At 42.2% G+C, this 16,301-nt stretch overlaps 1 protein-coding gene across 2 annotated transcripts in view; it reads left to right on the top strand.

The window, feature by feature from the left end:
- The window catches only part of PRR11 (proline rich 11), a 44,578-nt gene extending 28,718 nt beyond the window's left edge, over nt 1-15,860 (top strand). The window contains exons 3-10 of one of the 2 annotated variants that reach the window (XM_025363357.1): nt 257-407; nt 642-764; nt 8,913-9,176; nt 10,172-10,270; nt 10,812-10,924; nt 12,759-12,818; nt 12,908-13,004; nt 14,872-15,860. In XM_025363357.1, coding sequence (XP_025219142.1) covers nt 257-407; nt 642-764; nt 8,913-9,176; nt 10,172-10,270; nt 10,812-10,924; nt 12,759-12,818; nt 12,908-13,004; nt 14,872-14,940 — 976 coding nt within the window. In that variant the 3' untranslated portion in view covers nt 14,941-15,860. The remainder of the gene's footprint in view (nt 1-256; nt 408-641; nt 765-8,912; nt 9,177-10,171; nt 10,271-10,811; nt 10,925-12,758; nt 12,819-12,907; nt 13,005-14,871) is intronic. The other variant, XM_025363358.1, reaches the window with a different exon arrangement.
- Nucleotides 15,861-16,301: the final 441 nt, after the last annotated feature.

Here is a 16,301-nt window from a genome sequence, read left to right as displayed (position 1 = left end):
TAACCCGTCTTCAAGCCTGCTTTGCATATTCCTCTTTCTTCTGGCACACCACCATGCCTGGTTCAATTTTGTATTTTTTTGATAGGGACAGGGTTTCGCCATGTTGCCGAGGCTAGTCTCGAACTCCTGGTCTCAAGCAATCTGCTCACCTCAGCCTCCCAAAGTGCTAGGATTAGAGGCACGAGCCACCATGCCAGGCCAAGGCTATTATTCTGACTTAGGGGTTTTTGTTTGTTTCATTTTGTTTTTCCTACAGAGTCATTATTTCTTCAATAGATATATCTCAAAGCAGAAGCTGGCTAAGATCATCCTGGAACTTCAAATTTCCTAACATCAGAGACGCAATAGAACTTTGGACAAATAGAGTGTGGTCTATATACAGCTGGTGCCAGAACTGCATAACCCAGGTATGGATGTGACATCCCTGTTTTCAGCACTATAGTTCTTCTACACACTTGGTGTTTATATACATATATGCTCAAGTCAGTTCAACCCTCAAGCTAAACTCAGATAAGATGAAATTATTGAGTCATGCCTGCCTTTGCTTCTATAAAACATACATCAAGTCACTTTCTGGTTCCTGTTTTCTTGTCCTTATCATATTACTCATAGGACTCAGAATGGTTTATTATTAATTTCAGAGTTTAGAAGTATTGAAAGACACCATCTTTCCATCTCGTATCTACCACCGAGAACTTTACAGTCTAAAACAACAGTTTTGCATTTTGGAAAGTAAATTACGCAAGCTCCAGGAAGCACTGAAGGTTGGTATTGTCAAATAAAAAAGCAAATCTGGAATTAGGTAAGAAGACACTTTATTTGAAAAGACTATTGCAATAGGGAAAATGCTCAAGTCATAAGATTTATATCTCAAACATTAAGCGAAAAAGTTTGCTTTGTTAGCAAGGAATAAAAGGGTAGAACAAATTGGGTTATGGGGAAGTAAGATGAAGAGTTGGGATAATCTGATTAGACAGCTGATTAGATCAGGGAACATCTTTTCCTGAAGGTTGTTCAGCATACCAATGCTTGCTTAAGCCCAAGAATAGGTCAAGGTTCTAGGGCCTATGGGGAGGGCTAAATCCTGACTAAAGTTTGGTCAAGTTAGTAGATATTTTGTCCAGATTGGTCAGTGGCAGTGAGCAGTTCAGCTAATCACTTATGAGACAAAGAATGGGAATTTGGAGGGTCTGTGTCTGGCTTTGTCAGATAAACAAGAGAGCCATCCATAAATCTTACCTAACTGATGTGGGAAAAGTTGGTTCCACATCGCTTCCAAAATAATAAATTATTTCCTAGACATAAAACTGTAGGGAGATTTTTTGTTTGTTTGTTTCTAGAGATTGAAACAAATTATGTTGCCCAGGCTAGACTCCAACTCCTAACTCCTGGGCTCAAGTGATCCTCCTACCTCAGCCTCCTTTAGTAGCTGGGACTGCAGGCTTGGATGGGGAGATTTTTTGGCCATCCTTATTTTCCAGAATCGCAGAGCTCAGGTAAAGTTCAATATTGTCAGTATTAAAGCAGAAGATCTGAAAAAAATATTGCCTGCTGTTTGCTTTTTTTTTTTTTTTTTTTTAAATAGGGTCTCACTCTGTCACCCAGTCTAGTGTGCAGTGGCATGATCATGGCTCACTGCAACCTTGACCTCCTGGCTCAAGGGATCTTCCTGCCTCAGCCTCCCTTATAGCTGGGACCAGAAGTGTGTGCCACCTACCCAGTGAATTTTTTTATTTTTTGTAGGGATGGGGGTCTCACTTTGTTGCCCAGGCTGGTCTCAAACTCCTGGCCTCAAGTGATCCCCCTACCTCAGCCTCCCAACGTGTTGGGATTGCAGGCATGAGCCATGGCACCTGGCTTGTTTGTAAATTTAAATAATCAGACATAAAAATAAAAATTTATGCACAGCAAAATAAGATGCAAAAGGCCGGGCGCGGTAGCTCACGTCTGTAATCCCAGCACTTTGGGAGGCTGAGGCAGGTGGATTGCCTGAGGTCAGGAGTTCGAGAGCAGCTAGCCAAGATGGTGAAACCCTGTCTCCACTAAAAATACAAAAAAAAAAAAAATTAGCCAGGCATAGTGGTGCATGCCTGTAATCTCAGCTACTGGGGAGGCTGAGGCAGGAGAATCGCTTGAACCCAGGAGGCGCAAATTGCAGTAAGCAGAGATCATGCCACTGCAGTCCAGCTTGGGCGACACAGCGAGACCATGTCTCAAATAAAATAAAATAAGATGCAAAAATATTTGCTCAAATATGAGGAAAACAATTAATTATTGAATATATAAAGAACCAATACAAATCAATACAAAAAAGACCAATAACTTAGCAGTAAAATGAGGAAATTATATGAATACAGCATTCACCTAAATATAGGAATACAAGCCAGGTACAGTGGTGCACACTTATCATCCCAGCTACTCAAGAAACTGAGATGGGAGAATCACTTGAGCACAGAATTTTGAGGCCATCCTGGGCAGAAAGAAAAGGAATACAAATGGTTCTTAAATACATGAGTAGGGCTGGGCACGGTGACTCATGCTTGTAATCCCAGCAGTTTGGGAGGCCAAAACGGGCAGATCATCTGAGATCAGGAAAATCACTTGAACCCAGGAAGTGGAGACTGCTGTGAGCCAAGATCGTGCCACTGCTCTCCAGCCTGGGTGACAGAGCTAGACTCTGTCTCAAAAATAAAATAAAATAAAAATAAAATAAATAAATACATGAGTAGGTACTCAACTTCACTTAAGAGTGAATCAGGGGCCGGGCGCAGTGGCTTACCCCTGTAATCCCACCACTTTGGAAGGCCGAGGTGGGTGGATCACTTGAAGTCAGGAGTTCAAGACCAGCCTAGCCAATGTGAAACCCCCTCTCTACTAAAATACAAAAATTAGCTGGATGTGGTAGTGCATGCCTATAATCCCAGCTACTCGGAGGGCTGAGGCAGGTGAATTGCTTGAACCTGGGAAGCGGAGGTTGCAGTGAGCTGAAATCGCACCACTGCACTCCAGCCTGGGCAACAGAGCGAGACTCCATCTCAAGAGTAAATCAGGGCTGGGTGCTGTGGCTCACGCTTGTAATCCCAGCACCTTGGGAGGCCAAGGTGGGCAGATCACTTGAGGTCAGGAGTTTGAGACCAGCCTGGCCAACATGGTGAAATCCTGTCACTACTAAAAATACAAAAATTAGCCAGGTGTGATGGCGGGCACCAGTAATCCCAGCTACTCAGGAGGCTGAGGCAGGAGAAGCACTTGAACCCGGGAGGTAGAGGTTACAGTGAGCCGAGATTGCGCCACTGCACTCCAGCCAGGGTGACAGAATGAGACTCTATTTCAAAAAAAAAAAAAAAAGTGAATCAGGACTAGGTGTGGTACCAGTGACAAGCCTCAAAGAATATTTGCATAAACAAAATGTCTTTATTTTAGGCAGCAGAAAGAAAAAGTTATCCTACTACCCCCATTAAGGCAACTTCCCAAACTCATTTACAGAACTTTTACTTATCTCTCATTTCGCTAAAACATAGTCATGTATTTAATTATACCTAGTCACTAGGGAACCTGAGGAATGTAATCTATCATCTGGATTACAGTGTGTCCAGCTAAAAGTCAGGTTTCCTATTACTAAATAAGAAGGCAAAAATGTATATTGGGAGGCAATTAGTAGTCTCTGCCACACACAAAAAACAGAAATGCAAAATAAACTTCAATGAGTAATGCCTTTAGCCTATCAGATTGACAGAACAAACAAATCAAAGACCAAAAGTTTTGGAGAAACAGGTGCTTTCTTGTTATTGAGAATGCCATAAACTGATAAAACCTCTATGGGCTATAATTAGTTAACATCTATCAACATTTTAAAAATATATATCATTTGATGCAACCAAATTTTGTACATATGTACAAAGTGATTTATTGCAGGGTGATTTGAAAAATAGTGAAAACAAAAAACAAAACTAAGTGTCAAAGAATATGGGATTAATTGACTGAATTATAATCCATTCATTCAGTGGAATACTATGTAGCTGTTAAAAAGAATGAGGTAGTTCTGTATGTACTAATGAGGTATGATCTCAAGAATATACCATCAGTCCCCTACCCCCTAGGAAAACTTTTTTTAAAAGAATACACTAATGGCCAGGCATGGTGGCTCACGCCTGTAATCCAGCACTTTGAGAGGCCAAGGTGGATGGATCACTTGAGGCCAGGAGTTTGAGACCAGCCTGGCCAACATGGCAAAACCCCATCTCTACTAAAAGTACAAAAAATTAGCCTGGCATGGTGACACGCTCCTGTAATCCCAGCTGCTCCACAGACTGAGGCAGGAGAATCACTGGAACCTGGGAGACAGATGTTGCAGTGAGCTGAGATCACGCCACAGCACTCCAGCCTGGGCAACAGAGCATGACTGTGTCTCAAAATAATAATAACAATAATAATACACTATTAAATTAAATGTAAAGGTATATTCAGAACAGTGTTTATAGGATGTTCCCATGTATTATTAAAATATATAACTTTGAGAGGCCAAGGTGGTTGGATCACTTGAGGTCAGCAGTTCAAGACCATCCTGGCCAACATGATGAAACCTCCTCTCTACTAAAAAAAATAGCCAGGCATGGTGGCGCATGCCCGTAGTCCTAGCTACTCAGGAGGCTGAGGCAGGAGAATCGTTTGAACCAGGAGGCGGAGGTTGCAGTGAACCATGATCATGCCACTGCACCCCAATCTGGGTGACAAAGCGAGACTCTGTCTCAAAAAAATATTATTTGAGACCAAAAAAAGAATAGAATAATTGTTTTTGTTTGTTTGAAACAAAGTCTCGCTCTGTCATCCAGGCTAAAGTATAGTGGCATGATCTCAGCTCACTGCAACCTCTGCCTTCTGGGTTCAAGCAATTCTTCTGCCTCAACCTCCTGAGTAGTCGGGACTACAGGTTCCTGCCACCACACCTGGCTAATTTTTGTATTTTTAGTAGAGACGGGATTTCACCATGTTGCCCAGGCTGGTCTTGAACTCCTGACCTCAAGTGATCTGCCTGCCTCGGCCTCCCAAAGTGCTGGGATTCTAGACATGAGCCACCACACCAGGCCTAAATAAAATTATTGAGACTAGGTGGGACTCCAGAAACAAATAGCAAAAAAATTAAACATAAAACAAAACTAATTGACCAGTTGAGATTTTGGTTCTAGAAGTAAATTCATTGCTTTTTTGAATTCCTATAATTTTACAACTTTGTCAGAGCAGTTTACTGTGGGTGGCAAGGCAGTATTCAAACAGACCTTAAAAATTAAATTTTGTAGCTGGGCGTGGCATACACACCTATGGTCCCAATTACTCAGGGGACTGAGGTGGGAGGATTCCTTGAGCCTCAGGACACTCCAGCCCATTGCATTCTAGCCTGGGCAACATAGTGAGACCCTCTCTCTAAAAAAAAGTTTTCTTTTAATTTAAAAAGTCTAGAATGAATGTGTGTGTGTGTATGTGTGAAATAATTCTATAAACCTTTCCTTCTCTTCTTCACCTCTGGTGTACACACTCTACGTTTCATGACTTTTCTCCTATTTCAGCTCTTCTTATATTTTAACCCCAAATCATTAATCCCAATGTACCAGGGAGGATGATGATATAGAACTAAGAATGGGCCAGGCATGGTGGCTCACACCTGTAATCCCAGCACTTTGGGAGGCTGAGGCAGGCAGATCCCAAGGTCAGAAGATCGAGACCATCCTGGCCAACAAGGTGAAACCCCGTCTCTACTAAAAATACAAAAAAATTAGCTGGGCGTGGTGTCACACACCTGTAGTCCCAGCTACTCAGGAGGCTGAGGCAGGAGAATCACTTGAACCCAGGACGTAGAGGTTGCAGTGAGCCAAGATCATGCCACTGCACTCCAGCCCTCCAGCCTGGGCGACACAGCAAGACTCCATCTCAAAAAAAAAAAAAAATGTGAACTAACAATGAAGCTTATGTTATTTCCTTCACTAAGAAAGCGCCTAGAAAGCTGTATCAGTCAAAATTCTTTTTAGCCACAAGTGACAGAAACACAATGCAACCCAGCTTAAGCCCATAAAACCAGTAAGTCTAAGGTATGGCTGGATTCAGGGACTCGAATGATATTGTCAGCATCCTGGCTCTGTCTCATCTTTCAGTTCTGCCTTCTTTAGAATAAGTTTATTTCTCAGACAGACTCTCCCCTTGCACTAGCAACATGGTTGCTGGCAGCCTTAGATTCTTATTCTCATAACAGAACAATCTCAGCTGAGAGAACTTGCCCTGGGTCATGTGTCTAGTCCTTGAGTGAGTATCCTGACCAGATCAGGTGGACTGAGGGAGAGAAGGAAAACCCAGGTGCTTTTACCAGAAGTAGGAATGGCTACAGGTGAGGGCTAGTCCCTGGGCCTGTTTACCCCACTTCAGAAGCTCTGCTCTATATTGCTGGGAGGGCTGGCTCCTACAGGATACACTCCTCAAGTTCCAGGTCACCTGGTTCCTGGTTATGATGGCCTATTGCAAGACATTGATGAGAGACTATAGGGAGGGACAAGACAAGGAGTTTCTTCCCCTCCTCTTTACTGCATGATTTCTCCAGCAATGGTAGTTGTTGCCTTCTGGCCCCATCTCCCACTGGATAAATACTCCATGTTTCTTCTTCTTCCTATTTTTTTTTGAGACAGAATTTCACTCTCGTCCAGGCTGGAGTGTAGTGGCACGATCTCGGCTCACTGCAACCTCCACCTCCCAGGTTCAAGCGATTCTCCTGCCTCAGCCTCCCAAGTAGCTGGGATTACAGGTGCCTGCCACCACGCCTGGCTAATTTTTGTGTTTTTAGCAGAGACGAGGTTTCACTATGTTGTCTAGGCTGGTCTCGAACTCCTGACCTCAGGTGACCCACCTGCCTCGGCCTCACAAAGTGCTGGGATTACAGACGTGCGCTACCGCACCCAGCCAATGTTTCCTGATTCTCTGGGTAAACCTACCTCCAGACCTCTGGATACACTGCCTCCACCTTTTGTTTCTCCAGCCTCAGGATGTTAATGGCTTCCTGCTGTTGCTAATCTCTGATTGCCTCACGGTACCCAGTGGGCCTCTCAGCTCTTCCGTTATGAATGTAACCAAGTGCCTGTATTACATGACCCCTCTTTTCAATATCCAGAGTGGTTTCTATTTTCCTGATGGATATGTGCAGGAAAATATCCACTCCAAACTCCCCTAAGAAAGGCCCCTGTGTCTCAACATTGTGCTCATTGGTCTGGAGAGAAGCTTCTGGAATTCCATTCCTGCTCCCAGAATTTGTGCCTCACGATGAATTAGCCAAAGGAGAAAAAGGCAAGTCATTTAACTCCTCTGGGCCTCAGTTTCCTCATCTATACATTGGGGATGATACCATTTGTGGGGGACTGAATGCATGGCAGCCTCCAAAAGGTATATTCAAGTCCTAATCCCCAGACCCTGTAAATACAGCCTTATTTGGACAAAGGGCTTTACAAATGTAATTAGGGTAAGGATTTTGAAATGAGGAGATCTTCCTGGATTATCTAGGTGGACCCTAAGTCCCAGGACAAGTGCCCTTATGAGAGAGACACATTGAGAATGCATACAGAGAAGAGAAGCAATGTGACCACAGAGATAGAGATTGGAGTGCTGTAGCCACAAACCAAGGAGTGCTGACAGCTACCAGAAGCCGAAAGAGGCAAGGAACCAGTTCTTCCCCAGAGGCATGGGAGGCAGTGAAGCTCCACTGACACCTTGATGTCAGACTTTATGCCTCTAGCACTGTGAGAAAATAAACTTCAATTGTTTTCAGCCACCAAGTTTGGGATAATTTGTTACAGCAGGCACAGGGAATTAATACACTGTTTTACTGCATAGGGTCATTGTGTTTGTTTGCTAGAGCTGCCATAACAAAATACCACAGGCTGGGTGGCTTATACAACAGAAATTTATTTTCTCACAGTCTGGAAGCAAGAAGTCTGTGGCTTCTTGGTTAGTTTATTCTGAGGCTCCTCCTGGGCTTGTAGATGGCTGTCTTCGCTCTATCTTCACACAGTCTTTCCTCTGTGTGAGTACATTCCTGATGTCTCTCTGCATGTCCGATTTCCTCTTACTATAAGAACACCAGTTAGAATGGATTAGGACCCACCCTAACGTCCTCATTTTAACTTAATCACCTCTTTAAAGACCCTATCTCCAAATATAGTCACATTCTGAGGTTCTGGATGTTAAGATTTCAACATACGAATTCTGGGACACAATTCAGTCCACAGTAGTCATGTTCCAGATCCTTGGCCTTTATCAGTTTCTTGAATGTACTATATTCTTGGCTGCATTAAGTATTTTTTCCTCTGCAAGGAACTCTTCCCCTGGTCTTTATCTCCCTTCATCTGCTAAGTCTCAATTTATTCTTGAGATCATGGCTAAATATCACTTCCCAAGCCTCCAGCTGTTCATGCTCATAGCACACTTCATTGATCTTATTGAAGTATTGTTTTGTTTTGAGTGTGTTTGTGCATCTTTGTTTGAGATGAGATCTCACTATGTTGTCCAGACTGGTCTCGAACTGCTGGACTCAAGCAATTCGCTGGATTCAGCCTTCCAAAGTGCTGGGATTACAGGTGTGCACCACCATTCCCGGCCTTCTGTGCATGTTTAATGTCTGTCTTCCCTCACCGGACTGTCAGCTCCATGAGGTGACACACAGGGCTCACACTGTACTTATGGTGCCTGGCATATAGTACATACAAAATAAACGAATGAATGAAATGAAGAAACTTATGATTATAAATGAGAAAATATCATGAAGCACATGGTACACTGAGAAAGCATTCAATACATGGTAGCTATTATTTTGATGACTGTCACCCTCAAGAATCAAATTAACTTGTTATTTATTTGCCAAATGTGATGTCTTCTTCCAGACCATCTCAGAAAGTTCTTCCTGTCCAAGCTGTGGTCAAACATGTCACATGAGTGGTAAACTTACAAATGTGCCTGCCTGTGTTCTCATCACCCCTGGGGACTCCAAAGCTGTGCTTCCTCCCACGCTTCCACAGCCAGCCAGCCATCTTCCTCCTCCTCCTCCTCCACCTCCACCTCCACCTCCACTTCCACCTCCGCCACCTCCTCGACCACCAGTAGCACCTGTGTTGCTCAGAAAACCCAGTCTTGCTAAAGTACTTCAGGTAGGTAACAATCTAGTAATGATATGTTTTGGTCAGTGTGTAATATAGCAGTAAAGCCAAGTAGCCTTTTAAGACCAGGCTAATCAGGGCTTGGGCCGGAAGGCTATATTTTGTTCTGATTCCATATCTTAATTATTATGTTTTTAAAATCTCAGTCCCTGAGGAATTCCTAGAAGCTGGATTGAGAAATGAAAGTGATGTGTGTGAAACCCAGTAGAGTGGAAGATTCCTATTCGCTTCTCAGCATGGCTTTTTCCTAGGGAAGAAAACCTCCCTAGGAAACCAAATTAAAAATAGAAGATTGCTTAGTGAGTGAAGTCAGAACAAAGAGTTAGTGGATTCCAAAGTTTCATGTCGTTAGGCTGGAGAATCAATCTCTATTTCAGTTACTTATTTACTAAGGGGACCAGAAAATTTGTGAATCACTAAGACAGGCATGACCCTGTTTTAAAATCTGCTGAATTTTCACTAGGATACGTTTGGTTTAATGTAGCTGAATTAAATCCAGAGTCTTCCCAATCTTGACACCAAAAAAAAAAAAAAAAAAAAACCCGGAGCCTATCGTTATATTTGCCCTAATTATACCTCTGTTATTGTATACATTCTTGCTCTATGGAAACTGAGTCATCTTTCTAGGTAATTCAAGGAAAACTTCACTTTAACCCGATTAACTCCTTCAACTCTTGTCTTATTGTAATGACTCCTATGGAAAATGCATTATTGCAGGAAACTGGTCCATCTCTTATTTGTTAGCAAAGCCTTAGCTTATAAAAATGAAATTGGGGGAGGGGTGGGAAGCCTTACATTTTGATGAATACTTTTCAATGGGTGATAAAAACAGGATTATTCTTGGTTGAGTGGAAAGAATATGAAAGGTTCCTAGGGTAAATAAGAGTTACTTCTTAACTCTGAGTCTTTAAAAACTAGATTTGGATTTGCATTTCACCAGTTGTGCTGGTTCCAATTTGAATTCTTACCTCACCATGTATTTCAAGGCTGGACCATTAAAAAAAGATGGACCCATGCAGATAACAGTTAAAGATCTGCTGACTGTAAAATTAAAGAAGACACAGAGTGTAGATGAAAGGAGGAAGGTAAGATGTCATTGACCATATACATGTTCTTTTTTGCTTTTAACCTTGTTGTCCCATTCTGGAAAATAAGCATAAGCCTTATGTATAGAAGTCATTCCAGGCAGGGTGAGTGGCTCGTGCCTATAATCCTAGCACTTTGGGAGACCAAGGTGGGAGGATCACCTGAGCCCAGGAGTTCAAGACCAGCCTGGGGAACATGGCAAGACCTCATCTCAATTTGTATACAACTAGGGGGGTGGGGCAGGGCTGGGGGGAGAAGTCATTTCATTTCAAGTTAAGTTTGTTATGTTTTTATTTTAGTAGTTTTGGATTTCCCAACAAAATGTGTATATTAGAAAATGATTTAATTAGGCAATTTTATCTCCCAACCGTTAGTCTGAAGAGGTAGAGACATCCTTTGAAGCTTTGGAATAAAAATTGGGTAGAATAGTGGATGTATCTTACACATACTCAGCACTCAGATATTTGCCATTTTTGCATGTTTACATTTTTAGTGATATTTTAAAATTTGTTTTAATAATGTCTCATTTTATAATTAAAGCTTATACCATCGCCGAAAGCACGGAATCCACTAGTTACTGTCTCTGATTTGCAGCGTGTTACCCTGAAACCTAACTCCAAAGTGTTATCAACTCGAGTTACAAATGTCTTAATGTAAGGAACTGCACAGTACTATGCTCTACTACTTCTTAAAAGAATGATATTGTCGTACAAGGGCCTAAAAAATGGGAAAACAAGATTTTTGTGTGTATTTCTAATGTTAAAAGTTATATATGCTCATTATAGAAAAATTGAAATCTACAGAAAAGTTTAAAAAAGAAAACAAAAATTATCTAAATAGTCCTATCATTGGAGATAGCCACTGTTAACATACTGCGGTTTATCATTCTAGTCTTTTTCTGGGCATATGCTTTGTTGCCCCATTTAAAGATGCTGTTTATTATAAGATACGCCATTGATTTAATGACAGATTTTGGGATAAAAAGATATACTATCAAGAATTTTAGGCTGGGTGTGGTGGGTTATGTCTGTAATCCCACCACTTTGGGAAGCCGAAGTGGGAGGATTACTTGAGGCCAGGAGTTTAAGACCAGCCTGGGCAACATAGTGAGAGTCCCATCTCTAAAAAAATTAATTAAATTAAAAATTAGCTTGATGCAGTGGTGTGTGCCTGTGGTCCCAGCTACTTGGAAGGCTGAAGAAAGAGGATCACTTGAGCTCAGGAGATCAAGGCTGCAGTGAGAAGTGATTGTGCCACTGTACCCCAGCCTGGGCAACAGAGAGAGACTCCATCTCAAAAAAAAAAAAAATGATAACCTAAATGTCTCAAGACAGGATTTTATCTGTGAAATTTACATGCAATGAACTGCATATTTTGAAGATGTCAAAATGAAACTTTAAGTTAATTTTCAAAAAGATGGGAAGAGTTCATGGTATATTGAATGGACAAAACTGTATCTACAATATGATTATACACAGACAGATACACACATATACCATATTTACTTGATTCCAAGACATACTAGTTTTCATATTATATAATTTCTGAAAGCAACCTGTTTTATTTTTTATTTTTTGTATTGTTTTATTTTTTGAGATGGAGTCTCGCTCTGTCGCCCAGGCTGGAGTGCAGTGATGCAATATCGGCTCACAGCAACCTCCACCTCCCGGGTTCCAGCGATTCTCCTGCTTCAGCCTCCTGAGTAGCAGGGATTACAGGCGTGTGCCACAATGCCTGGCTAATTTTTATATGTTTTAATAGGGATAGGGTTTCACCATGTTGGTCAGGGTGGTCTCAAACTCCTGACCTCAAGTGACCCACCCCCCGTCAGCCTCCCAAAGTGCTGGCATTACAGGGGTGAGTCACTGTGCCTGGCTTAGGTTATGACATTTAATTTCTGTAAGTCTTCATTAGACATCCGTGCCTATCAACTCTGTACATGGCTGAGTTTTTCCCTAGGATGGGTTTTTATACATGTAACTCCTGGGTCAAGAAGTATTATGTATTGGAATGGCTATATCACCTTATGTTCCCATCGGCATCTACTGCTTTTTTTTTTTTTTTTTTTTTTTTTTTTTTTTTTGAGGAGTCTTGCTCTGTCACCCAGGCTAGAGTAGTGGCACAATCTCGGCTCACTGCAACCTCTGCCTCCCAGGTTCAAGCAATTCTCTGCCTCAGCCTCCCGAGTAGGTGGGATGACAGGTGCCCGCCACCATGCCCAGCTAATTTTCATATTTTTAGTAGAGATGGGGTTTCATCATCTTGGCCAGGCTGGTCATGAACTCCTGACCTCATGATCCACCTGCCTCGGCCTCCTAAAGTGCTGGGATTACAGGCGTGAGCTACCACACCCAGCCTCTACTACAATTTTTTAATGTAACACATAGAACTACTTTCTCGGATGTTGCCTATAGAAATGATTGCTTTCCTTTGGGAAAAAATAATAAAATCTGGCAAGTTCTAATTTTTATATCTTTGTTTTATCAGTACTCCTGGAAAAAGTCAGATGGATCTGCGGAAACTGCTTAGAAAAGTCGATGTAGAGAGGTAATACACTCTCATATCTTTATGCCTTCTAAGTCCATTTTAAAAGTTGGCATAAAACACAGCTATTTTTATTTTCAAAACCTTTGTAGGAGCCCAGGTGGAACCCCTCTTACCAACAAAGAAAATATGGAAACAGGAACAGGACTGACTCCAGTGATGACTCAGGCCTTAAGGAGAAAGTTTCAGGTAACCCTTTAGGAAAAGAATATTGGTTCCTTTGCTTGAAAATAAATTGGCCTGGTGTGGTGGCTCATGACTGTAATCCTAACACTTTGGGAGGCTGAGGTGGGGGGATTGCTTGAGCCTAGCAGTTCAAGATGGGCAACATGGTGAAACTCTGTCTCTACAAAAAATACAAAAAATTAGCCAGGCCTGGTGGTGCATGCCTGTAGTTCCACCTACTTGGGAGGCTGATGTGGGAGGATCACTTGAGCCCAGGAGGTCAAGGCTGCAGTGAGCTGTGATTGCACCACTGCACTCCAGCCTGGGTGACAAAGAAAGACTGTGTCTCAAATAAATAATCATAATCATGATTTATGATCATAATTTAAAGCAGCTTTCTTAGTAATAATAATTTTTACATGGTACTGTATTTTGCAAAGTACTTTCATATTTAGGCTTCATAAAATTCTATAAAATATAGGTAGGATTGGCCAGGCACAGTGAGTGGCACATGCCTGTAATTTCAGCACTTTGGGAGGCCGAGGTGGGCAGATTACATGAGACCAGAAGTTCGAGACCTGCCTGGTCAACATGACGAAACCCTGCCTCCACCAAAAAAATACAAAAATGGCCGGGCACGGTGGCTCACACCTGTAATCCCAGCACTTTGTTTTTTTTTTTTTTTTTTTTTTTGAGACGGAGTCTCGCGCTGTGTCACCCAGGCTGGAGTGCAGTGGCGCGATCTCGGCTCACTGCAAAGCTCCGCCTCCCAGGTTCACGCCATTCTCCTGCCTCAGCCTCCGAGTAGCTGGGACTACAGGCGCCCGCCACCACGCCCGGCTAGTTTTTTGTATTTTTAGTACCCCGCCCGGCTAGTTTTTTGTATTTTTAGTAGAGACGGGGTTTCACCATGTTAGCCAGGATGGTCTCGATCTCCTGACCTCGTGATCCACCCGCCTCGGCCTCCCAAAGTGCTGGGATTACAGGCTTGAGCCACCGCGCCCGGCCCAATCCCAGCACTTTGGAAGGCCAAGGGTGATATAGCAAGACTCTGCCTTGACAAATAAATAAATAAATTGGGACTTTTTGTTTAATATATACAACTAACTCCTTTTTGTTTTTTTAGAATTTACAGACGAGGTCTCACTATATCTCCCAGGCTGGTCTCAAACTCCTGGGCTCATGTGATCCCCTTGTCTCAGCCTCCTAAAATGCTGGGATTATAAGCATGAGCCACCGTGCTCGGCCTACAACTGTCTTTTTTTTTTTAATTTATTTTTTATTTCAATAGGTTTTTGGGGAACAGAAAGTGTTTGATTATACTAATTAGTTCTTTAGTGGTGATTTCTGAGATTTTGGCGCACCCGTCACCCAGGCAGTGTACACTGTTCCCAATGTATAGTCTTTAATCCCTCACCCCACCCCACCCTTTCCCCCAAGTCCCCAAAGTCCACTGTATCATTCTTATGCCTTTGCATCCTCATAGCTTAGCTCCCGGACTTAATTTTTTTAATTTAAATATTTCTTTGGGAAGTAGGAAGTCCACAACTATAATACAGTGGTTTCACAATATAATCACTGTTCTTCCATCCTTAATGTGTGGTTTTTATCCTCTTAATACAAAATGGCTACATTTCCTGAAGCCTCATGTCCACATTCTAGGTAAGGGAAGGAGACAGGCAAATGTTAGGTAAGCTATGCCTCATTTCTTCAAAGATGCCCTATCCAGGAACTTCTGATTGCATCAGGGAAACTGGGAAAAGTGGTTTTTGGAATCTGAATGCAGTGTTGCCCTGCAAAAATTCTGGGTTCTGTTGAGAAAGGAGGAGAGTTGTATTTATCACAGGAATATAACTGATATTATATTTGGGACTTTTTTTTTTTTATATAGCTGGCTCACCCTAGAAGCCCAACTCCAACTCTGCCACTTTCTACAAGCAGCTTTGATGAACAAAACTGATGCCAACTCTGCCTGACTCCATGTGATGATCCATAAAAAATGCAGATAAAAACACCCAGCCAGGCACAGTGGCTCACAACTGTAATCCCAGCACTTTGGGAGGCTGAGGTGGGTGGATCACCTGAGGTTAGGAGTTCGAGACCAGCCTGGCCAACATGGTGGAATCCCATCTCTACTAAAAATACAAAAATTAGCTGGGCATGGTGGTGGGTGCATATAATCCCAGCTATCCGGGAGGCTGAGGCAGGAGAATCGCTTGAACCCAGGAGGCAGAGGTTGCAGTGAGCCAAGATAGCGTCATTGCATCCCAACCTGGGCAACAAGAGCGAAACTCCATCAAGGAAAAAAAAAACCCAAATCCTTTTTTTTAATGTAGTAGGGTATATATATAGATATACTAATATAATTCCATTTGGAGAATTAGAGTATGTATGGAGCGCACATATACTGTGATATAAAGTGGATACAGATATTTGGATATTTTCTAGTTTGCATGATCATCAAGAGAACCAGATGGGAAAATACAGTCTCCAAAGTGATGTTTATCCTGGAATTACCCAATTTAGGTTGGAGAGGTTGTTCAAATTTAACTAGATAACTCAGTTTATACTGTATAAGTGCAGTTATGACAGTAATAAAATAGCCTCTTGGCTCATACCTGTAATCCCAGCACTTTGGGAGGCTAAGGTGGGAGGATTGCTTGAGCCCAGGAATTCAAGACTAGCCTGGGCAACATAGGGAGACCCCGTCCCTATTATAAATACAAAATCAGCCAGCTATGGTGACACCTGCCTATAGTCCCAGCTACTTAGGAGGCTGAGATGGGAGGATCACTTGAAGCTGTAGTGCACTATAATTATGCCTGTGAATAGCCACTCTACTCCAGCGTGGACAACATAGCAAGACTCCATCTCTAAAAATTAAAAAAAAATTAAATCAGAATATCATTTCTCGCATCTTAGGTAGGTACTTATATCTGGCTCACAGAAGTCTGAGGTATTCCTTATTTTTATATCTGCTTTCCACATTTATACAGCTACATAAAAATTTTATGACGACTTCAACATGAACCTTATATTTTCGACAATGCCTTACCAAGGATTCTCAAGTCCATAGCAGGTCACTGTGAGACCTAGTTCCCTGTTGTCACTGACCTATATATTCAAAGACAGTAATACAGCCTGGGAAACATAGCGAGACCCCATCTGTATCAAAAATTTAAAATTAGCCAGGCATGGTGACGCATACCTGTAGTCTAAGTGTACTAGTTACTTGGGAAGCTGAGGTGGGAGGATCACTTGAGCCCAAGAGTTCGAAGCTATGGTGAGCTATGATTGTTCCACTATACTCCAGAATGGGCA

Source organism: Theropithecus gelada, chromosome 16 (genome assembly GCF_003255815.1).
Source record: "Theropithecus gelada isolate Dixy chromosome 16, Tgel_1.0, whole genome shotgun sequence".
Classification (NCBI taxonomy): domain Eukaryota; kingdom Metazoa; phylum Chordata; class Mammalia; order Primates; family Cercopithecidae; genus Theropithecus; species Theropithecus gelada.
This window is presented reverse-complemented; position numbering and strand designations above follow the sequence as displayed.